Genomic DNA, 25,976 nt, shown 5'->3' with positions numbered 1-25,976 from the left:
GCTGCTCCTCCAATATCTTAATTCATTGCCATCCTATATTCAGTTTACCATAGGTAAAGAAAAAAGGGTAAACTGCAGCCATTATCAACCCACTGCAGGATGGAAGCCTCCTCAACAATTCATGTTGAGGGAAATGGACCATAATCTGCCATGCTGGTCTAGTGTATGTTGGCAGATCGACCGTATTTAGCTGTCAGGGAGGGGAATGCCAGAGGTGAGTTAAACTCTGGCAGTGAGCTGGATAATTTTGTAATAACTGAGAGGAAAGTGGAGGAGAAATTGTTGAAGATAAACATAAAAAAACCACACGGGGTGAACGGGATCTATCCAGTTATATTAAAGGAGGCAGCAAAGGAAGTAAGCAAACCCTTAGCCATAATTATGAAAGTCTTTGGACTCAGGGGAGGTACCCATGGAATGGAGATGTGCAAATGTGACCCCAATTCACAAAGGAGGATCAAAGGCTGACACAAGTAATTATAGACCTGTTAGTTTAACTTCTGTTCCAGGAAAATTAATGGAGGCACTAGTTAAAGAAGCACTGCAGGATCATCTAGACAAGACTTCAGTTATAGCTCAGACACAGCATGGTTTTGTTAAGGGACGGTCTTGCCTGACCAATTTGATTGGATACTGTGATGTGGTCAGGGAACTGGATGCAGGGAATAACTTTGATATCATATATTTGGATCTTAGAAAGGCTTTTGATACTGTTGCACATGGAAGACTGCTGCACAAATTGGAGCAGTGTGGCATTGGAGGCAAGTTGCTGCTATGGATAAAGGGATGGTTGAGTGGGAGAAGACAGAGAGTGATAATCAATGGACACTGCTCATCGTGGACTAATGTTATTAGTGGACTCCCTCAGGGTTCAGTATTGGGTCCATTGTTGTTTTCTGTATTTATAAATGATATTGATGATGGTATATCAAGCTTAATGCGCAAGTTTGCAGATGATACAAAAGTTGGCAGGGTTGTTAAGGACACTAATGACAGTATGCTGCTGCAACAGGATCTAGAAAAGTTGAGCAGATGGGCTGAGAGGTGGGTGGCAAATGAAGTTTAACGTTGACAAATGTAAAGTACTACATATGGGAAGCAGCAACCCCAGAGTGACATATCAATTCTGTGGTACTACACTGACAGTGGTAGAGAACGAAAAGGACCTGAGTGTAATTATGCAGGCAGATATGAAGTTTTCTGAGCAGTGCAGACATGTCTTGTCAATGATATACAGGAATTTTTCTAGCAGGGATAAGGAGGTGATTATCCCCTTATATAAGGCAATGGTCAGGCCACACCTTGAGTACTGTATACAGGTCTGGAGGCCTCATTTTAATTAGAGTGTAGAATGCTCTTACGAAGAAAGGCTTAAATTTTGAAAATTACAGTGTCTAGAGACTATGCACCTGCGAGGTGATCTGATTGAGGTGTATAAAGCCTGGAATGGTTTGAGCATGCTCAATGCTGATGGAATTCTTCCTCTTGCTCAGGTGACTGAGAGGGCATAAATTCAAATTGAGGAAAGACATGTAGGATAGATGTGCGGAAGTTTGCCTTTAGCCAGCGGGTAGTTGATTGATGGAAAAAACGTCCATCTGTTGTGAAGTTGATTGCTTAAATAAAATCAAGGCAGAACTAGACAAACACAATTGGAATGAATGGATCAGTGAAATGGGAAGTTTTTTTTTTTTTTTTTTTTTTTTGCTGATGCTGCATAAGCTTGCTTTCTTGCATCGAATGCCTCTACTAATGCTAACTTACCGGACAAACCAGTTTCCTGCTACCGCAGTTTCTCCTGCATTCTCGGTAAACAGACTGTGCATGTTATCGGTAGTGGTAGTTGAACTTGATAATGATGTATTGATTAGTTTTTTCTCATTATTAAATGCAGATTATTGGTGTTTATCCTTCCTTCCTGCTGTTTTAAAATAGGAAAACTGACTTCTACAGTTGGTGTGTTATTGGTAGCGGTAGTAAAAGTCGTTTTCCTATTTTTCAGCTGTGAAAACAATCATGAATTCCAATAATCTGCTTATGAGAACAAACTAATCAATACATTGTTAATAAACTTCTACTGCCACTATCGATAACACACACTGTCTGTTTACCGAGAATGCAGGGAGAAACTGCGGTAGTGGGAAACCAGTTGGTCCAGTAAGTTACCCGAAGTTTGCCACGATTCTCGTTTTGGCATTCTTTAGCTTAGCTGAAATATTCTATTTAATTAAGCTTCTGATTTAAGCTAATTATATTACCTTTCAGGGCAAGATTTATAAGCAAATTTTTGGTCTTCCTTGAGAAGCCTGATATCGGAGATTTATCTGGCTAACATCAGACACACACACACGCTTAATGCCGTTTCTTTCCCATATTACTTATTATGAGAGATATCTAGACAATGCGCTCATTATCATCGATGATAGTATCACTCAAGACATTTTACAGACATTCAATAATATTCACACAAGGCTACATTTTACACTGGAAAAAGAACATGATGAAATGAAGTCTTTAAATTTCACACTTACACATGGGATATGAATAAAATACAATCTGACATTAATCGTAAACCTACAAATACCAGTATGTTTTTTCACTATAATAGTTATCACCCATTTGCTTACAAAATGTCCATCATATTCAAACAATTCCTTAATGCTTATAAATATTCCACAGCAGAGCCCGCCTTTGACTCAGAGATTGAGGTATTAACGAACAGGTTTTTAAATAAGAGATTATCCTTTCACCACTGTTAACCAAATCAAACTACAAGCAAAAAACAGGTAAAAAAATATCACACCAATTAATAAAACCAATAATAAAAAATACTTCATTCCATTCCATTCCGTATATTGAACAATGGCACAAGCAACTTAGTAGACTCTTTAAAGATACAAAATTTAAAATTGTAGTAAGACCAATGCAGAAACTATATACTATACTGAAAAATCACACAGTCCTTTCTTCTTTTTCGGTACAAGTAAATGACCTCATATATAATATTTTGTGTAGTGAATGCGACTCATCTTATCAAGGCCCAACTCGGTGTACCCCAGATTTGAGAGTGAAGCAGCATGCTGCTTCTCTCCATACTTTGCATGCAGCTGTGTCAGAATTGGCTTTTCATGTCGTGAATGAAAGTCTTACATTTCTATTTAATGAGGCAAAAATTCTGAACATCCAACACAACCACACAAAGTTATTAATTTCTGAAACCCTTGAAATTATGTTGCATGAAAATTCTATCAACATGAATTGTCACTACCTCATTTCAGATTCATGATCTTTTATATGCATGCACCAAGACAAATAACCTCTTCATTTAAAATCTTGACACACACTTTGCATTATTTCCAACCTGTGATCAAGACAGTCTGTTGAAAAGCCAAGTCAAATTAAGGAGGGAAAGTTTCTTAAAATTGTTTTAATCTTAATGTATTTCATCGCCGTGATCTTAATTTATTTCATCTGCGAGATCTTAATTTATTTCTTCTGCGTGATCAATTCTTTCATTTTAATTCATTTTTACATAATGCCTTCTCTCACTCAGAGTTTCTGGGGGTGATTTGATGTGTTTTTGGGTTGGATTGGGGTCCTTGGCCTTCAGTCCTGGGGTGTGTCGAATCATTCATTGCTATGAGTGCAAGAATTCATTAAAATTATTTTATCCATTTATATTTGCAGAACGTCATCCTGAAGTTATTCTACAGACCACATTTTTTTATTTTTTTTATGAAAACCTCAAACACGAGAGGTATTAGAACCTATAGTACTTAGTACCATGCTTGGGTTGGAAGTTGAGAAGACGAAAGAAGATATTTGTAGATATTACACTTGAACTTCTGTAGACTGTAATTTTCAGGAAATATGCATGAAGGAAGGTTGTTCCAGAAAATGGCAGTTGAATGAATAAACGAGGAAGATGAAAAATTGGTTCTGTGAGTTTCAAGTTGGACAGTAAATGGATGTTGGCTGGTGGGGGCACATGTTCAGAATGTTTTGAAAGAGAGAGTGGGAATTATAGAAGCCAATTCAGAAGAACAGTGCCCATGGAAGTATCTGTAGAAAAAGGCATGCAGCAGAAACAGTACATCTATGAGACAGCAAGTGGAGAGACCCTTTTGGAGATGAGTCATTAATTAGCCTAACTGCCCTCTTCTGAATAGAATCTAGAAGCCTGAGAGAGGTTTTGGGGGCACCGCCCCAGATGCCGGAACACTATTCCATGGCGCACAGTATCTTCAGTGGCCTGGGAAGCTGACAGGTCTACATTATTACTATTATATAAAACTTTGATTAGATCTCGTTTGGATTATGGATCTCCTATATATGCTTCAGCAAGAAGGAGCATCTTACGTCGCCTAGATACCATTCACCATAATGCTCTCCGCATAGCTCTAGGAGCATTTAGAACTTCACAAATTTACAGCCTGTATGCGGATGCATCGGAACCCCCGCTGCACCTTCGACGAGATTATCTACTGTGCATGTATGCGGCAAAAATATACAGTCAGCCATCACATCCAAATTGGTCCATTATTCACGATCCACCATGGACAAGGAATTATGATTCCAAGCCAAACGAAAATAAACCAGTAGGACTGCGTCTCAGACACTTAGCTCAATTTTGGGAAATACATTTCCAGCACATTTCTGCAGTAGATATAACCCCAGAACCTCCTTGGATTCCGACTGTGCCTTTGTCCATATCACATTTTACAAACAGGAATAAAAAAGAGATCTCTCCAGTCGTTATACAGAAGCTTCATGCACTGCACAGTGTTTTTTGAAAATAGAAACAGTCATCAGATTTACACGGATGGTTAAAAATCGAACAACTCGGTAGGTGCTGCAGTAGTTTTACCGGAATATATTATATCTGTCTCCTTGCCTCATGTTTGCAGTATTTTCACAGCAGAATTATATGCTATTAAACTAGTACTGGATGATATTACAAGCATCAACTTCTACCTGCTCTAATCTATACTGACTCCCTTAGTGCAGTAGCAGCTTTACAGAACAGCAAATATTCCCCAAATTCTTTGATTCAGCATATCAAAAAACAACTCGGAGTTTTGCATAAAGCAAGAAAACAAGCGTCTGTTGGATTCCCAGCCATGCTGGAATCCCAGGAAATAATCATGCAGACCAAGCCGCCAAAAATCCAGATCTTAATATACAAGATAACTTTCAGTTTGTACCATTTACAGATTATAGGGATGTATTTCGTACCAAATATACTTCCATCTGGAAACAACTTTGGAGGGACCAATCGTGCAATAAACTTCGCATAATAAGTTTATTGTTAATCTCCACCCGGAAATTGGGGATGATAATAAGTTAATCTCCACCCGGAAATTGGGGATGATGAGTTTCAGTACGGCTTGTATAATGTACTTAGGAAGGATAGGTTAGATAGAAGGGGTGGTGGGGTAATGCTTCTTATCAGAAGCAGCCTGAGTGCGACGATAGCTTTCCCGGATTCAGACGTCTCACATGCTAGTATAGAGTCCGTATGGTGTGAGATAGTTGGAAACAAAGGTATAATGCGAGTAGGAGTAATCTACAGACCAGGTGATTGTGAAGATTATGACAAAAGCCTCTACATGCAAATGGAATGGGCAAGTAAGCGTCAATGCCTTATTATGGGTGATTTCAATCTGCCTCTAATTGATTGGAGTAAATGGGAAGGAAACTCGACATGGGGAACAAAATTTTTAAATCAACTAGATGACTGTTATTTGTATCAACAAGTCAGGGAAAATACTAGAGAAAAGAATATCCTAGACCTCATCATCACACATGAATCAGATGACATAACAGGGCTGACAGTAGAGGAACCAGTAGCAGGAAGTGATCACGGAGTTCTACGGTGGATGATGACGAGAGAGGTAGCAGAAGTAAAAGGCAAAGGAATGGGTTTTAATTTCAGAAAAGGAAATTACGATGCCTTAAGGTACTACATGGCCTCTATTAACTGGGTAGATATCGCGCAGAGAATGAATACAATTGAACTGTGGTACGCTTTTAAAACATTAATCACAGATGCCTTGAATGCGTATATACCATTAAAAAAATACTCCACGAGAAGGGTTCCAAGTTGGATGAATAGTGAAGTTGCCACATTACTTGAGCAGAAAAAGGTGGCATGGAAAGGTTACAGAACAATAAAAAGTACTGAAGCCTATAACAGCTACAAGGTGATGTGTAATAGAGCCACAGAAAAGGTTCGACAGGCAAAGGCAGTTTATGAGAAATCACTAGCAAACAGAGCAAAGAGGGGGGATAAAGAATTCTTCACATATATAAATGCCAAGAAGAGCAGGACAAACCAGATCGGACCTTTATGTAAGGGAAAGGGGATAGTAATAAATACACCAGCTGCCGTTGCAGATGAACTCAACAGTTATTTTGCATCGATATTTACAAATGAAAAGCCTTTTGTGGCAAAGGGAAATTGTGGGAGCGAAGTTAAAAAATATGTAATTAATGATATTGAAATTTCGCAAGATTATTTAATGAAAAAACTTTCGAGCCTACAGACCAGTAAGGCTCCTGGAGTTGATGGAATATACCCTATAATCTTAAGAGAGGCAGCAAGCGAGTGCATTGAACCATTGAGGCTAATTATGCGAGCATCATTAGACTCTGGGGAGATTCCCTTGGATTGGAAAAGTGCAAATGTATCTCCCATACATAAGGGTGGCTCTAAAAGTGAAGTTGGAAATTATCGACCTGTCAGTCTGACTTCGGTAGTAGGGAAAATCATGGAGGCAATGATCAAGGGTGGAATTCAGGATCATTTGGATCGAATTGAAATTCTCAAGGATACTCAGCATGGTTTCGTAAAGGGAAAATCATGTTTAACAAATCTGGTTCGCTATTTCGAAAGGGTCACTCACGAGCTGGATTTAGGGAATAATTTCGACATTGTTTATTTAGATTTCAGCAAAGCTTTTGACTCAGTCCCACATGAGCGGTTGCTTTATAAGCTGGAACAGGTTGGAATCACTGGGAAAATCCTTAGATGGATAGAAGGATGGCTTCAGGGCAGGAGGCAGAGGGTTGTGATAAATGGCTATTCCTCAGATTGGGTTGATGTAAGAAGTGGGGTTCCCCAAGGATCAGTATTAGGACCACTGTTGTTTTTAATTTTCATAAACGAAATTGATGAAGGGATAGAGGGCGTGATGTCTAAATTTGCAGATGATGTTAAAATTGGGAGAGTAGTTAATGATGACTGTCAAGCTGAGCTTCTTCAGAGAGACCTAGATAGACTTCAGGAATGGTCAGAAAAATGGCAGCTGTGCTTTAATCCAACAAAGTGTAAGGTATTACACCTGGGAAACAGTAATCCCAAAAAAACGTATTCACTTGGTGGAGTTCAACTAAAGCCAGTACTGGAGGAAAGGGACTTGGGTGTTACGATACGGTCAGACATGAAATTCTCTGAGCATTGTAAACAGGTTGCAAGGAAGGCCCATGGTGTCCTATCGATAATCTATCGAACTTTTGCAAGTAGAGATAGGGACGTGATAATCCCATTATATAAGGCTTATGTTAGACCACACTTGGAATACTGTGTTCAAGTATGGAGACCGCACCTGAAGAAAGACATCGAGCTTCTTGAAAGGGTGCAAAGAAGGGTAACTCGCCTGGTGAGATCGGCAAAAGGGCGTCCTTATGAAGAAAGACTTCGAATATGTGGGTTGCAGAGTTTGGAAACTAGACACCTTAGAGGAGATTTGATTGAGGTGTTTAAGGCTCTGAGAGGCATCAGTAAAATGAATGAGGACAAAATTTTCAAGATTATAAATGATGCTAGAACTAGGGGACATAAATTCAAGTTACGGGGGGAAATGTTTAGATTGGATTGCAGGAAGTTCTATTTTAGCCAGCGAGTTATAAATTACTGGAATAAGTTGCCTTCATGGGTGGTAGAGGCCGACAGTTTGGGGAAATTCAAAGGTCATCTGGATAGTACTTTCGGGTAAGGGAAGCACATAGGATGATAGGTTTAATTTCCTTTTTATTTTATTTTTTTTTTATTTATTAATTATTATTATTTAGTTATTTATTTATTATTTTTTTTTTTTTTTTTATCATTGTTTTGTTCGGATTTTTTTTTTTTTTTTTTTGGCTGGTGCAGCATAAGCCATAGGCTTTCTTGCACCATGCGGCCGTTACTAATACTAATACTAATACTAATAAAAAAAAACTATGTTCGTGCCGTTCTAGCTCATGTACAAATAGACAAGAGGAAGTTATATTAACAAGACTGCGCATTGGGCATACCTTCCTCACTCACAAATATTTTCTTTTAAGAGAAGATGCCCCGCTCTGCTCTGTCTGTCAGATACAACTTACAGTAAGGCACATTCTGATTGATTGTCCAACCTATTCAGCTGTTCGTACCACATCCTTCCAATCATTAGCAAACTTGTAAGCTCCTCTAACCCTCTCTCATCCAGTGATCCAGATCCGGTGATCCAGTCACAAATCAAATCTAAGTGAGCTCTTTATATATATTAAACATCTAGAAATAATAAATACACTCTGATATATCCATCCTAAATCATTAAAATGAACGTAATGAAGCTGACAGACACATATTGGCCACAGTTGCCCTTGTGTCGTGAAACTTTCATACCAACAACAACAACTATTCCATGGTAGGGCAGATTTGCAATTTGTTCAGAGTGAACAGCTGTTTGTAAGAAAAGTAACGCCGAGAGCGAAAGAGAAAACCAAGTTTTTTAGATGCAGAGGAAGCAATATTTGTAATGTGCCAAGAGAGATTAGAAGTCAGGGTAATCCCCAAAAGAGATATATCATCTTGCCTAGAAATCGGAGTGTCACCAAAGATAAGCATAGAAGCAGAAGAATCCTTTTTGCGAGATATAAGACAAGACTGAGTTTTAGAAGGATTGAAATCAACTAAGTTGTCTTTGCCCCACTAGAGAATTACCTGGAGATCGGCATTTAAGGAATTGGTAGCGGATATTTGAGAAGTTGAAGCTGATTGAGCAGGGCAAGGTTTCTCAAAATGGAAAGTGGTATGCAATGTGCTATCATCAGCAAAACTATGGATAGGATTTCCAGTCAATGGAAGAAGGCCATTAATATACAAGAGGAAAAGAGTAGGGAAAAGAACTGGACCTAGGGGGGACACCAGCATTAGTGGGGAAGTTGGAAGACAGAGAACCATCTACCACCACCCTCAGTGAGCAATCAGAGAGAAAATTGGATAACCAATTACAAAAAAACAATTGGCAGACCTTAAGATGGAAGCTTGTTTAGAAGACCTTTATGCCAAACACGACTGAAAGCGTTTGAGATGTCAAGAGCAACTGCTTGTGTTTCACCGAACTTTTCCATTGAATTAGTCCATAAATGAGTAACATAAGCTAGAATATCACCAGTGGATCGACACTGACGAAATCCATATTGGCAATCGTTGATCAGACGAAAGGTTTCTAGGTAGTTTAAGAGTTGGCGGTTAATTGATTTCTCCATTGCTTTACAAAGAGTAGAAGTAATTGCAATAGGACGATAATTGGATGAGAGGGATTTGTCACCCTTTTTAGGAACTGACTGGATATGAGCAAATTTCCAAGCAGAAGGAAAAACACCTTTTGGAATAAGAAAATGAAAAAAGGCGGCAAAGAACAGGAGTAAGTTCAGAAGCACAGGTTTTGAGAACAAGTGGAGAAATACCATCAGGACCTGGAGCTTTCTTTGCATCAAGATTCGTAAAAATCCTTCGGACATCCTTTTGACGGAAGACTACAGGAGGCATTGAATGGAGTGTGTTGGGAATGGTGGGAGGTGTTTTACCAAGATCATTAATAAATGAGTTGGAAGGAAAATGGGATGCTAGCAGGTCAGCTTTATCCTTGGCTGAAGTGACAATAGAATGTTCTGGTTTTGACAAAGGTGGGAGCAGAGTTGGGCAAAAGTTGCAGCCAATAGCTTTGTCAAGAGACCAGAATGCTCGGCTACCATTAGGGCAAGAAGCAAGTTTTCTACTCTTAGCCTGTTCAAAATCTAGTTTGGACTGATTAATAACTGCTTTACAGTTGTTGCGAGCTTTGATATAGGCAGAAAATGAAACTGATGAATTGGAAACAAGCCAATTACGATATGCAACATTCTTCTCTTGAACAGCCTTAGCATTTATTGGAAAACCAAGGTTTACATAAAGGACAAGATTTTAAAATGGAGTGTGGAATAAAGGATTCCATTCCTACAAGAATAATTTCACTGACACGATCTGAGCAAACGTTGACATCAGAAGTTTTGAAACAGTAATCTGGCCAAGAAAAAAAGAAAAAGAAAAGAAATCTCGCTGGTCATCCCATTTTGCATTCCTGTAATGCCAAACAACACGAGGTTGGGAATAGCCATGAGATAAAGGCTCCATTGGAGAAGAGACAATCACCAAGTTGTGATCTGAAGTGCCTAGAGGACCAATCACTTCACCGTGTAATTAGAAGAGTTGTTTGGTATTCTTGTAGGTAAATGAACAATCTGTGCTAGGTCATTAGTAATTGCAAAAGCCTCAGCATCTCGACCAGCTGGGTTGGTGCGAATAAAAAACAGAAGCCAGCTGGAGTTGTGAACATTAAAATCACCAAGGAAAATTACCTCACTGTTAGGAAAGTTGGACTGGAGAAAGTCAAGTTTCAAAGAGAGGAAGTCAAAGAGCTCCAAGTGATTAGTGGAGTTGGGAATATGATAGAGACAACAGATGAATTTGGTAGAGAGATTTTTAGCCAGAGAAGATTGAAAAGAGGAGATTCCAAATTAATAAGTCTCTTACAGGGAATATTGGATATATGCACAAGTACCACCTTTGAGGTGAAAGGAATCATACAGCAAATTATTTGGACAACTGAGATTAGCAGTAGTTGAATCAACCGATAACCGAGATTCTGTCAGAAAAAGTACACGGGGTTAGTGGAAATGGACATTGTTGAGATTAGAATTGAGACCACATATATTTGTGAAATGAACTAGGAAGATTGAGGTGATTTCTTCTATTCTTTTAAATAATGTAAGGCTATGTGAGTCATACATGGATCATACTTGGCTTACTATATGGAAGGCCAAGTAAGGAGAAATAAAAATAAACTAGTACATAATTATATTAAAAAGGAGAGGATTAATCAGGATAAGGGTGTTGCAGAAGGAATGCACTGCTGAAATAATTTAGAAGTGCCAATTAACAAAACATACCAATTAATATAAATTTATTATAAGAAATATTAATATAATTATTAATATAAAAATACTATTTACTACTAATTAATGAGTTTCTACCAATCTACTAAATTGCATGAAATATCTCTATAAATGGAAAAGAAAACCATCCACAACAGTGATGATCATTATTGAAGCAAAACTAAATAAGAAATAGACTGGCCATTGAGCCCCATATTGTTAGAAGGCCTTAGAAGGCCACAAGGCTAACAGTGGTCATGGAATCACTGCATTTCAAGCATCAAAGAAATCCATGCATCAACAACTTGACAAAGATACTAATCAACCCACTGTTGTAGTTGGTTTTTGTTTCCTTTTATAGTGATATTTCATGCAATTTTGACCTGATGCTATCAAGGCTGTGTCACTAAATTTATAATAATTTGCATTTCTTATAAAGTTATGTTATTTGGCATGTTTTATTGATTGGTATTTCATCTAAATTACTTCAGGAATGCATTCCTTTTGTTACACCCTTATCTTAATTCATTTCTCCCCATTCTTCTTTATATACTGGTTTATTTTTTATTTCTACTTAACTTGGCTTACTATATGAATGGCATATTCTTATTTTATATATATACATATATCATCTTCATTAAACAGCAATCCTTCAAAGTGTGTGTGTGTGTGTGTGTGTGTGTGTGTGTGTGTGCGCGCGCGCGCGTGCGCACGCACGCATGCACATATATGCTTTTAGAAAGATGGTTGAGGCAATCCTTCCTCAATAAAACAGTTAAAAGACAGTATAAAGACAATAACACATAAATACACAAAGACAGTAATTGCTACTTACACAGTTAAAGCTGCTAAACCGAATCCTGGACGACAGTCATCTACTACATTTCCTAATACAAGCTGTCCATCGCCACAACTCAAAAATCCATTGTATCCTATAGATAAATGACTATTTAGTATACAAAATACTAATGCATAGATAAACACATGAAATCAAAAATTATCTTAATGGGGTAACAAAAGGATGTTCTTAACCTAGAAAAGCTTCAGTTCTCCAAATTTCAGTGTCTAGAGATTAGGCAACTGTGCAGAGATCTGATTGAGGTGTTTAAGGCTCCAAATGGATTAAGTAAGCTGAGTGTTGATGGCATCCTTCCTCTTGCTCAGACAACTCACATGAGGAGGCATAAATTAAAATTGGGGAAGAATAGTTGCAGGATAGATGTGTGGAAATTTGCCTTCAGCCAGTGGGTAGTTGATTGTTAGTTTGTTGTTTGTTTGTTATTTGGTTTTTAGGAGCATTAGCAACTAAGACCATATTGCTCCGGGGATATGCAGTGGTCATTCCCTGACCTTTCCGCATCCTCCGTATTTGGTGGTGACGGGCTCGAACCCCGGTCTAATCAAGAAGTGTGTGCTACACACTGCTGCTCCTGCTCACCTGGCTACTGAGGTGCCCAGTTGATTGTTAGAACAAAATACCATCTGTTGTAGAAGTGGGTGGTTTGAATAAATTCAGAGCAGAACTAGACAAACTAGTGAGGTGGGGGGGGAATTTCCTTTTTTTTTTTTTTTCTTTTTAGGCTAGTGCTATATAAGCTTTCTGTCTTTCATCATTTGCTACTACTAATTAATTAATATTAAATAATAACTGAAGCAATATTACTTATTTCCCAAGTGGACTGATAATTGAAAATTCATAAACTGATGAAACATATCTGGAATGTATATTTATGGTTATACTGCAGGATAAGTAAAAGCTTAAATATATTTAACGCTGATTTAGACAAACATTTGGAGTGACTGGATGGGCAAAATGGGAAAAGATTTTTTTTTTTTTTTTTTTTTTTTTTTGGCTAATGCTGTATAAGCTTGCTTATTTGCATCACATGCCTCAACTAATGCTAATACCTAAAACGCAGGAGCATAATATTTTTTTCATTTTTCAATGATAAATGTTTCCAACTGGATTACAAAGTTTATTTTTGCAAAATCACAAAATATCAGGAAACTAATATGGATCTTGTTTATTCAACAGTATGGTGCCTGTTCACAGAAATGCAAACGGCTATTCAAAAATTAATAAGTCTGTGAACAGAACTATCGTAGCTATTTTAGAGGAAAGAAATGGCAACATTGCACAGAAGGAGTTCTGTTAACAATTGGGCTAACTTGTGCTATAACATCACCTATTTAAGTATCATTAATTGATGGGTTGCAGATGTATTGATTTGCACTATGAAGTGTGATTAAAAAAGTCAGGGGCGTGAAATAATATACGAGAAATTAGCATTAGCAGAGGCATATGATGCTAGAAAGCAAGCTTATACCGCATCAGCCAGGAAAAAAAAAAAAAACCCTTCACATTTCACCCATCCATTCGTTCCAAATGTTTGTCTAGTTCTGCCTTGAATCTATTTAAGCTATCTACTTCTAACAACAGATGGAAGTTTGTTCCAGCAAACAACCACCCGCTGGCTAAAGGAAAATGTCTGCACATCTACCCTATAACTGTTTTTCCTTAATTTAATTTATGCTCTCTCAGGTGATTATTCTGAGCAAGAGGAAGAATCCCATCAGCAATGAGCATGCTCAACCCATTCAAGGCTTTATATGCCTCGATCAGATCACCTCGCAGGTGACTAGTCTCCAGACACTGTAGTTTGCAAAACTTAAGCCTTTCTTCGTAAGAGCAACCCTTTGTTCCATTCGCTAATCTTGTTGCCCTTCTCTGTATTCATTCCAGCAGCTCTACATCTTTCTTAAAATGATGCTTCTACACCTGTATACAGTACTCAAGGTGTGGCCTGACCATTGCGTTATACAAAGGGATAACACCTCCTTATCCCTGCTAAAAAATTCTTTTATATCATTGAAAGGAAACCATGAGCTATCCTTGCAGACCACCTACACTCTCAGAAAACTTCATATCTGCCTGCACAATTACCCCCAAGGTCCTTTTCATTCTCTACCACTGTCAGTGTAGTATAACACAGTTGATATGTTACTCTGGGGTTAATGCTTCCCATATGCAGTACTTTAGATCCTGTTTCAGCAGCGTACTGTCATTAGTGTCATTATCAACCCTGCCGACCTTTGTATCGCCTGCAAACTTGGATGATATACCATCATCAATATCATTAATAAATACAGAAAACAACAATTGACCCAACACTGAATCATGGGGGACTCCACTAATAACATTAGTCCACGTAGAACAGTGTCCATGATTACCACTCTGTCTTCTCCCACTCAACCTTCCCTTTATCCATAGCAGCAATTTGCCTCCAAGGCCACAGTGCTGCAATTTGTGCAGCAGTCTTCCATGTGCGACAGTATCAAAAGCCTTTCTAAGATCCAAATATATGATATCAAAATTATTTTTTGCATCCAGTTCCTTTGTGACCACATCACAGTATCCAATCAAATTGGTCAGACAAGTCTTCCCCTTAACAAACCCATGCTGTGTTCAAGCTATAACTGAAGTCACTACAGGATCATCTAGATGTCTAGATGATCCTGTAGTGCTTCTTTAACCAGTGCTTCCATTAATTTCCCTGGAACAGAAGTTAAACTTACAGGTCTGTAATTACTTGTGTCGCACTTTGATTCTCCTTTGTGAATTGGGGTCACATTTGCACATCTCCAGTCCATGGGTACCTGCTCTAAGTCCAAGGAAGCTCTCATAATTATGGTTAAGGGTTTGCTTACTTCCTTTGGTGTGTCCTTTAATATAACTGGATAAATCCTATCCACCCAAGGTGCCTTTCTTATGTTTATCTTCAACAATTTCTCCTCCACTTTGCTCTCAGTTATTACAAAATCATCTAGCTCACTGCTACAGTTTAATTCACCTCTGGCATTCCCTTCCCCAAATAACTCCTCATGTGTGAATGCAGATGCACAATACTCATTTAGTTTCTTAGCTTCCTGAACAGGATCATCAACAGTTGAACCATCGATATCAAGTGGACCAATCTGATTCATTCCCTTCCTTCTAGAGTTTACATAAGTAAAGAACTGTTTACTGTTCTTTACTTATTACGAGAAATCTTTGCCAAAGATTCCTCATAATCTGCCTTTGCCTGCCTAACTTCCTTTGTGACTTGGTTACAGACCAGCTTACATCTCTCATAGGCTTCCATGTCACCCATTAATTTATATGTATCCCATGCATTTTTCTTCTCAGCCGCATGTCTCATTATTTCATCTGACATCCATTTAGGGCTAAACCTTGAACAATATTTCTTAGTTGGTATGAAAAGCCTAGTACCTTCCAAGATTAATTCTTTGAATGCTTCCCATTTTGAATTTGCTGTTAGTAACATCATCAGTTGGTCCCACCATATAGAATTTAAACACTATCTCAGACCACTGTAGTCACCTTTATGAAAGCAAAACTCTTCACTTTACCCCTGATGGTAGTTACCTCTGAGTAAATCCGTCCCCTTCAGCACACTTTGATCACTGCCACCTAGTGGTTCCTTTATCTGCAGATTCTTAATGCATGAAGAATCACTACTGATAATCAGATCAAGTGTATTATTCCCTCTAGTTGCCTCCCGAACATGCTGCTGTAGTAAACAATTATCCAATAAATCTACAAAAGCCTTGCTAGTGTGTGAGCGACCAACCCACAAATTCCAGTCAATATCTGGTAAATTAAAATCTCCCATTATAAGACACTCTGATTTACTGGCCCACTCTATTTCTCTGTACAGTTGGTTATTATACTCATCAGAGTCATTAGGCCTATAACACCCTCATACTCTCAATTTTGCTTTTCAAGTGCGTATGTCACAGCAAACTGATTCGACACTGCACTATCCAGCCATGTTGACTCTCTACACTTCCTTGGATTTTGTGTTTCTTAACTAATAGCATAACTCCTCCTCCCTTACTATCCTGTCTATCCTTCCTATACACATTGTACTCCCCAAATTCCAGTTCTGCATTCCTTATATCTGTGTGACACCATGTCTCTGATATCCCAACAACATCTGCCTTTGATGTTTTGACCAACACGTCAAATTCATCAAATTTATTTAGCAAACTCGTAGCATTGGTGTACATCAAGTATACACGAACCTGTTCCTATATACAGCCCATGTATTTACTTGTTCTGCAGTGACTCCCAGCAGTCTCTAGAATCCCCTGCACCTTGTTTTCCAGGCTACTGTTCATTCCAATATAAGCAGTGCAAGAATCACTTTCACCTCTGCCAGCGGCTACTGTTAATCTATTAGTCTGTGTATCCCCCCCCCAAGTTAGCAGTTTTCCGACCCACCTAATACCGCCTCGATAGCATCAGCAAATATTCTTGCACCCTTTATATTTAATTTTATCCCATCCCTGTAGAAGCAGTTTCTCCTGTTAACAAGCACAGACCAGACTCAGTCCTGTCTAGGGGTAGAAAAATTCTACCCCTTGAGCCCTGCACAATCTCTCAGGGCAGAATTGATTGACAAGGCTCTCATCATATACTCCCTCCTATCATGTCTGGGCAGAATTGCAGACACTTTCAAAAATCAACCCTAACTCAACGCTTTTTTTCAACATTGACCTGTATGTGTTAAGTAATTCCGCCGGTCTTCTACTCATGTGTACAATGTGTACAACAATATCAACTTTTTTGCCCTTAAAAGATGATATCTGCTCTACATCATCAACCTTTGCCTTGGGCAGACATACCCTGGTCCTGTTGCACCTATCCTTTTTGCACAATATGCAAAATAGGATAAGCATAATCTCATATTTGATTGAAAATGTTTTGCTTTTTTCGGTCTTGGAGAAGGCCCAAATGGAGTCTTCCACTGAGTGGATTTATTTTTTCCTATATAATAGCCGTATACCAATGAGTTGGCACCAGTAATGATGGGAGAATAAAAAAATGTGGGTCAGCAGCAACCACATGTAATTTAAGATCCTGACTTGTGAAAACTTGCTGCTCACTGTGATCATCAGTGAGGATGCAAGGTACAAACTTGGCTGAAATACATCACATTCCCAAATCTTGTGATGAAATTGATTGATATATCTCATAAGAAATACTAATTTCTCCAGAAACTTCAGGGATATTTAAACATCGATCACTCCTGTTCAAATCATGAACATGAGCAACTGAACCTTGGTGTTTGAAGTTTGAAAAGTGGCCAGGTGTGGATTTTGACACTCAAGCAGCAGTTCTGTTTAAACCTTGTGAACCACTGAAAAGCCTTTGAATTATGCACAGAATCTTCTCTGAAAGCTATTTTTAATATTTCTCATGTTTCTGTTCCAAATTACCCTATTTTGAAAAAAATATTTGAATAGCATTGCACAATAAAATCAATCATTTAAAATGTTTCAAAACATGTAAAACATCATCTGTGAAATGTATGTTAATTCAGCGATGCAGATAAATAAGTGACTTGTGCATTATTATTATTATATTTAAATGAGTCACCAAATATGTTGAAACTCAATACACTGCTGTGATTTCAAGACACAAAATCGGTCCCTAGACCTTTTTGATTACACCTCCTTCATGAATACAAATAGAATAAATTTAGGAACAATGTTGCATAATTAAGTTTTTTGCTTGCTTTTATACGTTCTAATTTTCAACCCTACAGTCAAGTAAAGCTTCTAGAGTCAATGGCATATACTCAGTGATTTTGAGGGCATCATTGGACTCAAGAAATTCCTTTGAATTGAGAAGAATAATTGTATTGCCTTATGTAAAAGTGGTTCTAAGAATGAAGTGGATAACTACAGACTGATCAGTCTGACTTCAGTGGTAGGGAAAGTTACGGAATTGGTGATCAAGAGGGCAGAATCATTTGGATAGAAATATAATTCTGAAGGATACACAGCACGGTTTTATAAAGGAAAAATCATGTTTAACCAACCTGTTAAACTATTTTGATAGAGTTACTCATCAGCTGGATGTAGGAAATAATTTTGACTCAGTCCTTCAGGAGAGGTTACTGTATAAGCTGCAACATGTTGGAGATCATGGGTAAGATTCTAAAATTCTAAGCTGCAGGGCAGGAAGTTGAGGGTTGTAATTAATGGTTACTCTTCATATTGGGCCAACTTAAGAATTGGAATTTCCTAATGATTTGTACTAGGACATAGTTGTTTATGATTTTCTTAAATGATAATGATGAAGGAATACTGGGTATGATGTCAAAATTTCCAGATAATGTCAAGATTGGTAGAATAGTTAAAGCACTCCTTCAGAAATGATTGGGAAAGTGGCAGCTAAGTTTCAATGCAAGGTCTTACACCTGGGGAATATCAACTCCAAAATAAGTTATACAATTGGTGGGGTTGAATTAAAAACAGTAGAGGGGGAAGGAAGGGATTTAGGAGTTATGATACAGTTGGACATGAAGTTCTCTGAGTAGTGTCGACAGACAGCAAGAAAGGTCCATGATGTTCTATCAGTAGAGATAGGGACATCATAATCCCACTCTATAAGGTAGTTTTATGACCACTTAGAGTACTGCGTTCAATTATCACTGCATCTAAGGAAAGACAACAGGCTTCTTTAAAGGACCAAAGACAGGCAACATTGCCTGGTGAGATTTGCAAAGGGATGTCCATATCAGGAAAGACTTCGAATATTTGTGCTGCAGAGTTTGGTAACTAGGCAACTTAAAGGAGGCCTGATTGAGTTGTATGAGGTACTGAGGGGAGAAAGTAAAATCAATGAAGGTGAAATTTTCACTGTTATAAATGACCCCAGAACTAGGGGGGGGTCATAAATTCAAAGTCTTTCCTGATATTGGATAGGTACCTATGTGATGAGGCAGTCATATAGTTGGCTTGTTTGTTTTATTTAATTTTATTTTATTTTATTATTACTTTTTTTTTTTTTTTTTGGTAGCTGGGTAAGCAAAAGACTCACACCACATGGCTAATATTGATACTAATACTAAAAATTTATGATGATATGAAATGAATTAAGGCAGTTAATTCCTTGGTTGAGATCTTTCACTGTCCACATTATGGGCATTTCTCAGTGACATATACTAAAACAAAGTATGCAATCCTTATTAATGAAACTACAACCTCATATAATCAGAATCCTATGGGTAGTTATTTTTAACTGATTTTTAGCTGTCGTAAGTTGTTCATTAATATGATCATAATTTTAATTAATAACTGTTAAATAAACCTACAATAATGTCACTTCCATATTTCCCCCTATCCCCCATATAAAAGAATAAAAAAAGTTCAGTAAACTAAAATACCGATTAAACTAAATTTTTACAGTTGTGTCACTCTTCCTGGCACTAAATCCTGCTGTTAATGTTGGTGTTCTAAACACCAGTATTCATCAAGCTTTTCTTATGCAATACTACTTTAAAATGGAAAGAAACAGTATTGGCACTTCATCTGTGAATGGTATTGGTGATTGCATTATTTTTTTACCCTAATTTCTCTGTAAACACGGGCTTTAGTACAGTTTTTCTGGATGATATTCATTCTAAAAATAAATTGCAGATTAAAATGGATTTTTAAAAATCCATAATTAGCCTAGAAAAGAATACCAATAAAATATAAAACAATCACAAATTTTACATTATGCCACAAGAAACAGTGGCAGAGGTTTCCTAATTGCAAAAACTTTCTTATAACCATAGTCAACTACTGTTGTCACGGTTGGTTGATTTCCTTCAGTTGGTTTTTACTAATCCTGCCTGAAAAAAAACTCTGTTAATCAAATTATATATCACATAAACATTGGGATAGTGCACACCAAGCTTTTTTTAAAGAAGTATCTTCATCATAAAAAGCACTGACAAATCTATGATACCTCTGAGACCATATCATGAAAATATATTGTCTCAGATATCTTTTTTGTATTCATTATACACTGGCTTTGGTTGTTGCTGAAGCTGATATATATATATATATGGGAATCAGTTCAAGTGGGGAAAAGAAGTGTTGCATGTCAAATTGTGATCAAAAACCTTTGGGGATATTGTACATTTCGGAATAAAATTACATTTTTTTTTTTAATTTATGCTCCTAAATGCCTAGTATCCCATTCACTCATTGGTTAACAACTAGCTGTTAAATTTTTTAGATCATCACATTCAACTAATCGTAGCATAAAAAATCAGGAACAAATATCATGCAATTTGATTGGCCAGTCATGTGACAGCAGTAGTCAGCTAAGGGAAAGTCCACAGTTTCCAAAAGGACTTTGAGCTAGAAAAGTCCTCTGGAAACTATGTTTTTGTTGAAACAACTGGCAAGCCAAGAACAGTAAAAAGAAACTGGCACTGTCGGAAACTGGCATATGGACTTGGTGGAATTGAAAGCAAAGGGAAGCAATGCATCACTAGCAGCATATTTCAGAAGGCCATAACAGCTAATGAATATTTTAACTGAAATGTTCCTCGTCATCGTCATCATCATTTGTATTTTCAAATTTCAACTGTCAAATGAAATTTGAAAATATGACATGATGGAAATATAACATGATTGCTGTAACTCTGTTATAGAAGTTATGTGATCAAATTCTGTTTAAGAGCATGTAGCACATACTTTGCATTCATTGAAAATGAGCATCCTGACATTACTACTTTATATAACTTGCTGAATCAACTTCTTCACCGTTGAATAACCTATTGGAATTTATAAGTGTGTTTTTTTTTTATCTGCACAAGATTAAATAATCTCACAAGCAATGAACTAATGCAAGTTTCCTGGTTTTACATTCATGAAAAACTTCATCTTAATTTTTCTACTAATATTTACTATGAGCAAAAGATAATTACTGCACAGCAACCTCATGGATCCTGCAATAACAGATTTGGGGGTCGGCATACAAGATTTTGAGAAACCCTAAAAATAAGGTTGGGGAAGGCTTCTATACCAAAAGTAATTTTTTCCTATTACTTCACTATTACCACTCAGTTGCTATTCTTTTCCTCCTTGGATGGCACCTGTACCTCTGTATATACCCAAAGAACTTTTCTGAAGAGCCTCAAATATTTCTCAAAAGAAATGCACTGGAATGTTCTGGAATCTCTTGTTGTTGTTGTTGTTATTTGGTTTTTAGGAGCATTAGCAACTAAGGCCATATTGCTCCGGGATATGCGGTGGTCATTCCCTGAATGACCTTTCCGCATCCTCCGTATTTGGTGGTGACGGGCTCGAACCCCGGTTTAATCAAGAAGCGTGTGCTACGCACTGCTGCTCCTTCCCACCTGGCTACGGAGGCGCCAAGGAATCTCTTGTGACATTGCCTCATTAATCCCTTCCATGTATATATAACACATGGAAGGGATATACCACACACACACCCCACCCACCCACCCACCCACCTTATTCACAGGATATTCACAAACATTTTGAAATTATTCTAACATTAACTGATTTAAACATTCCTAATTAGAAACTTTTTTTTTTTTTTTTTTTTAACAAAATCTCCATGGAATGGTCTAACAAGCAAGGCAGATGCCTATTTTTGACAGTACTCTTAAAAATCTGTCAATGATGCCATAACCTTGAAAAAAATTGGAATAAACATTATTCTTGCACAGAGCTAGAATGGAAAATTTCATGAGATATTCATCAGGGTAATACATGCAGAAGGGCAGCTAATGCAACAAAATACATGCAGTATTGAGTTAATTCAGAAGTTAATACATAACATAGAAGCTTACCTTTTGATCTCCAGAAGGGTTTTTTATAATAGACATTTGCTTTGATAACACATCCAACTGGTGTCCTCTGAATTAACTGGTTTCGCAGTGGAGGTAAAGGTGGATCATAATGAATCTTTAATTGCATAGGAAGAGGGATTGCCATTATGACATAGTCTGCCTGAAATCAAGTTTGTAAAAAGGGAAAATATTACTGTTTTTTTGTTTTTTTTAAATTCTAGACTAAATTTTTCTTTATTGTAAATCAGATTCTAAATACATGAAAAGTTACACCTTATTTGGAAACTGATTAAGACACGTACACTATTTTTTTTTTATTATATTTAATAAGATACTACATAAATTGTCTTCTTTGCATCATTTTTGTCAGTTTTAATACTAATTTATAGTACTTTAATGTATAATTACACATTTTAAGAATTTGTTGTTTAAGCAAAATATTCTAGAGAGTATACCTGAACTTCAATTTTATGAGAAATTTTAATATAAAACCATAAAATGTTTATAAAATGAAGCTTGAAAATATAATTTTAATAATATTTTGAATAATTTTATGTAAGCCAGCCAAGTATCATTAAGTATCCTTGCGATAATCCTGCTATTTTAACATAAGAAATGATTAATTTTTATACTACTCAATACTTATCTTACATGGTAAATTTTAAGGTGAGTAATAATTAGGGTTAATATTAAGGTATTTCTGACAAAATACCAAAGAATATTAATAGATTATGAGATTTGATAAAATATTGATATTTAACAAGATTATAAAAAAAAAAAAGAAAAAAAAAAAAGGGGAAATTATTTCTTTTCCAAAAACAATAAAAGTTGATTCCTGATAGCATTTTTGTTTGTAACTACATGAAAACTTTGTCTTGCAATATGCTTATAAAATAAGAAATTGACTTAAAAAACAAAAGCTGAAAGGAATATTTGGTTTTCTAATTCTACCTTAGAAATACTGCCTTAATTTCAAGGCTATTCTAACTTATCACCTACAAAGGGTACTAGGAAAGTTTTGCAATACAGCTTTGTTTATTTAATTTTTTCAAAGTAATTTCCTCTACATTCAATACACCTCTCCATCCTCCGAAACCAATCTTTAAACCAGTTCTGCCAAGTTTCACTAGGGAGTAAAGCACACTCGTTGTCCCATGCCCGTAGAAGGTCCTCATCACTGGAAAACCGCCTCCCTTTTAGCTTCATTTTCACATGCGGGAACAGTGCAAAGTCGCAGGGAGCAAGGTCTGGACTGTAGGGAGGGTGCTCGAGAAGTTTCAGTCCTGTCATGGTCAAATATTCGGTGCAGGCTTTGGCGCGGTGAGCTGGAGCATTTTTGTGATGGAGGTACCAGGTGTCCATTCTTGACTTTGGCCGCAGGTTCTTCATAGATCCAATGACTTTAGGCAGGCATTGTTCAGTATACCACTTAGCTGTGACTGTCTTCTGCGTGTCCAAAACGACACGTTCCACAATTCAACTCGATTTGAAAAATACAGCTATCATTTTCTTCTTTACATATCGGGATTTTCTGACAATTACGGGTGTGTCGTCATCATCAAAGACCCAAACTTTGTTTTGAGCCTTGGTCGGCAGATCGTAATAGTACAGCCAAGTCTCGTCACCTGTCACGATATTGTTCACATACCGAGGTTGTCCCTTATCAAACTTTTTTAACATCTCCCGGCACCAAGTCACACGTCGTGTCATCTGCTCTTCAGTCAATTGATGCGGCACCCAGAGAGAACAAAGTTTCTTCACGTGCAAATGATCTTGCAGAATCAAACGAATTGCTGGTGCATTTAGGCCCAAAGTATCCTCTATCTGTTGGTAGGTCACTCGCCTGTTTTCGTCAAGCATTTTCCTCACAGCAGTAACGTTTTCCTCCGTAACTGACGTTCGTGGCCTTCCCGGCCTCTCAGAATCCTCCAGAGTGAAATTTCCCCTTTGGAATTCTCTATACCACCTGAATATCATTGTACGATGTGGACAATCATCATCTAGTGCAAGAGTCATTTCTTCTAAGCACTGGTCTATGGTTAAACCACGCACGAAATTATACCGCAAAACTGTCCTTATCTCATTTCGTGACCACGATGCCATCGCAAGCACTTTATACTCTCACTACTAATGAATAACTGAGCCCATCGACTTGGCGCGGCGGCTACTATGCACGTATGAACATGTCTCAACATGCTGCAACAAGCAGCTTCCTGTGATTCTTTGTTGCGTCATTTTGCAAAACTTTCCTAGTACCCTTTGTATACAAACAAACTTTAAAAACTGCCTCAAGTCTATCAGCTGCTGATGTTGAAGTTAAATATTTCAATTTTAACATCTGTAGTAGACAAAAATAAGCTATTCATTTTTATCTCAAGCTTAGTTGATCATTTCATTAAATCACCTTATTTTCACTTCATGCTTTGAAGGTCACTAAAAGTCAATCACAATCTTATGATTATTTATTTACTATAAATTTGAGGTTTAAAGCCTCATATTTGAGGGGGGGGGGAATTGCCTTCAATAAATTTTAAAACAGACTATTACAGCATAACTTATAAGATCTTTAATTTTCTGTAACTTTTATATTTTTAGTACTTTTAATAAAAAAAAATGTAGCACAACACTGCATTAAAAAAATTCTGATTGCTTATATAGCTAGTCACTTGTGTATACATAAAAGGCAAAGGTTAGGGCGAAGACAAATACAGCTAGGCCTCGCATAATGCGAGTTCGATTAACGCGATATTCAGCTAACGCTATTTTAAAAATGATACCACTTTTCACTTTACACGATGCAAATTTCCAGTTAACGCGATCTTTTTTTTTTATGCAATAAGATTTTAATCGCGCGTTAAGCTTACCGCGAGTCATACGGTCAATAAACAAACGTTTGCCTGCTGCCCGCCTCTGTGTGTTCCATCAACCATCGGAAGAAGACGTGTTTGTCTCCTGCTAATAAAGCCAATGCAGACTTGCATTTAAAAATTCAAATTTTTAAATGAGCCAGATGAAAATGTTACCGCGAAGGAGATAACGGTAAAAGAATTAGATGAAATCTTTCGTATTGCATAGAACCTCAAACAAAAGGTTTGATGTTCTCTGCAATATTTATTTCGCCAGGGCCCAGAGAAGATTGTTGTCGGCTATCGGAAATTGATTGATGAAAAAAGAAAGTCAACACTGTTCAAATATTTCCGCAACAGTAATTTCTTCATTGTGTATTTTATGTCAGAGGTTCCCAAAGTTTCTCGGTTCACGGTGCCTTTAATGTCCCAGTAATTTTTTCAAGGCGCACCCAGACCAAAAGAAATACCTAACAGTTTCGTTTAGTAGTTAGGTCAAAACAACTTAATAAGAAATGCTGAAACAGTGAACTACCTCGAGCTAGTAGTTCACGCGGTGTCCAACAGATGTCGAGTATCGCTGTGTTTCCCTCGAAAATTTAAAAATATTCCACGGCGCACAGTTTAAGAACCGCTGTTTTATGCAATAAACATTTAATTCCATAATTATTTTCATTATCTTTTACATTATATACAGTTAAAAAGTTATTTCAAAGGTATTTTTAAAATTCTTTATGGACATTCCAGAAGGTCAAGGACCAATTATAATTTTTCCTATTGGTTATTATATTCAATTAACGCGTTTCCGTTTTGCGCGATGCGCTCGCGGGACGAATTAATTGCGTTAATCGAGGCTCGCCTGTACCAACTTATTATAATACAACATGCCATAAATTAAAAATTTAACAAGTTGTAAAAAAACAAAAAAAAGAAAAAAGAAAGCAAGTTATGATCCATCTTTTTTCCTTCATATGGTTGCCATGGCTGAGTTTTCCGCATGCATGTACAGAGTTCCGTGTCGTGTATTTGAGAATACACAGTCTGTTGTTTAACAGACTGTTGTATCTAGGTGAGCTCTTCTAAACCCATATGGCCATTGCAGTTTATAAACAGAAAACTTGTTAAATTAGAAAGTAATAGGATATTCTAAATAAAATATGGAAACAGGGAAGAACAAAACACAAATGGAAAACAGTAATAACAATTAATACCTTTAAAAAAGAAAATAAGAAATACTACA

The 25,976-nt window shown here is 37.1% G+C and overlaps 1 protein-coding gene across 1 annotated transcript in view; it reads right to left on the bottom strand.

Annotated features, from left to right (window-relative positions):
* The window catches only part of LOC150080827 (amine oxidase [flavin-containing]-like), a 238,711-nt gene that overhangs the window by 16,763 nt on the left and 195,972 nt on the right, over window positions 1-25,976 (bottom strand). Inside the window, exons 12-13 of the mRNA XM_090380834.1 lie at window positions 21,891-22,050; window positions 12,062-12,158 (exon numbers count right to left, since the gene is read on the bottom strand). Of these exons, the coding sequence (XP_090236960.1) occupies window positions 12,062-12,158; window positions 21,891-22,050 (257 nt within the window). The remainder of the gene's footprint in view (window positions 1-12,061; window positions 12,159-21,890; window positions 22,051-25,976) is intronic.

The sequence above is a fragment of the Mastigoproctus giganteus genome, chromosome 9, assembly GCF_048544385.1.
Source record: "Mastigoproctus giganteus isolate SK-2022 chromosome 9, ASM4854438v1, whole genome shotgun sequence".
NCBI lineage: Eukaryota > Metazoa > Arthropoda > Arachnida > Uropygi > Thelyphonidae > Mastigoproctus > Mastigoproctus giganteus.
The sequence above is the reverse complement of the archived record's forward strand: the minus strand, read 5'-3'. Positions and strand labels throughout refer to the sequence as shown.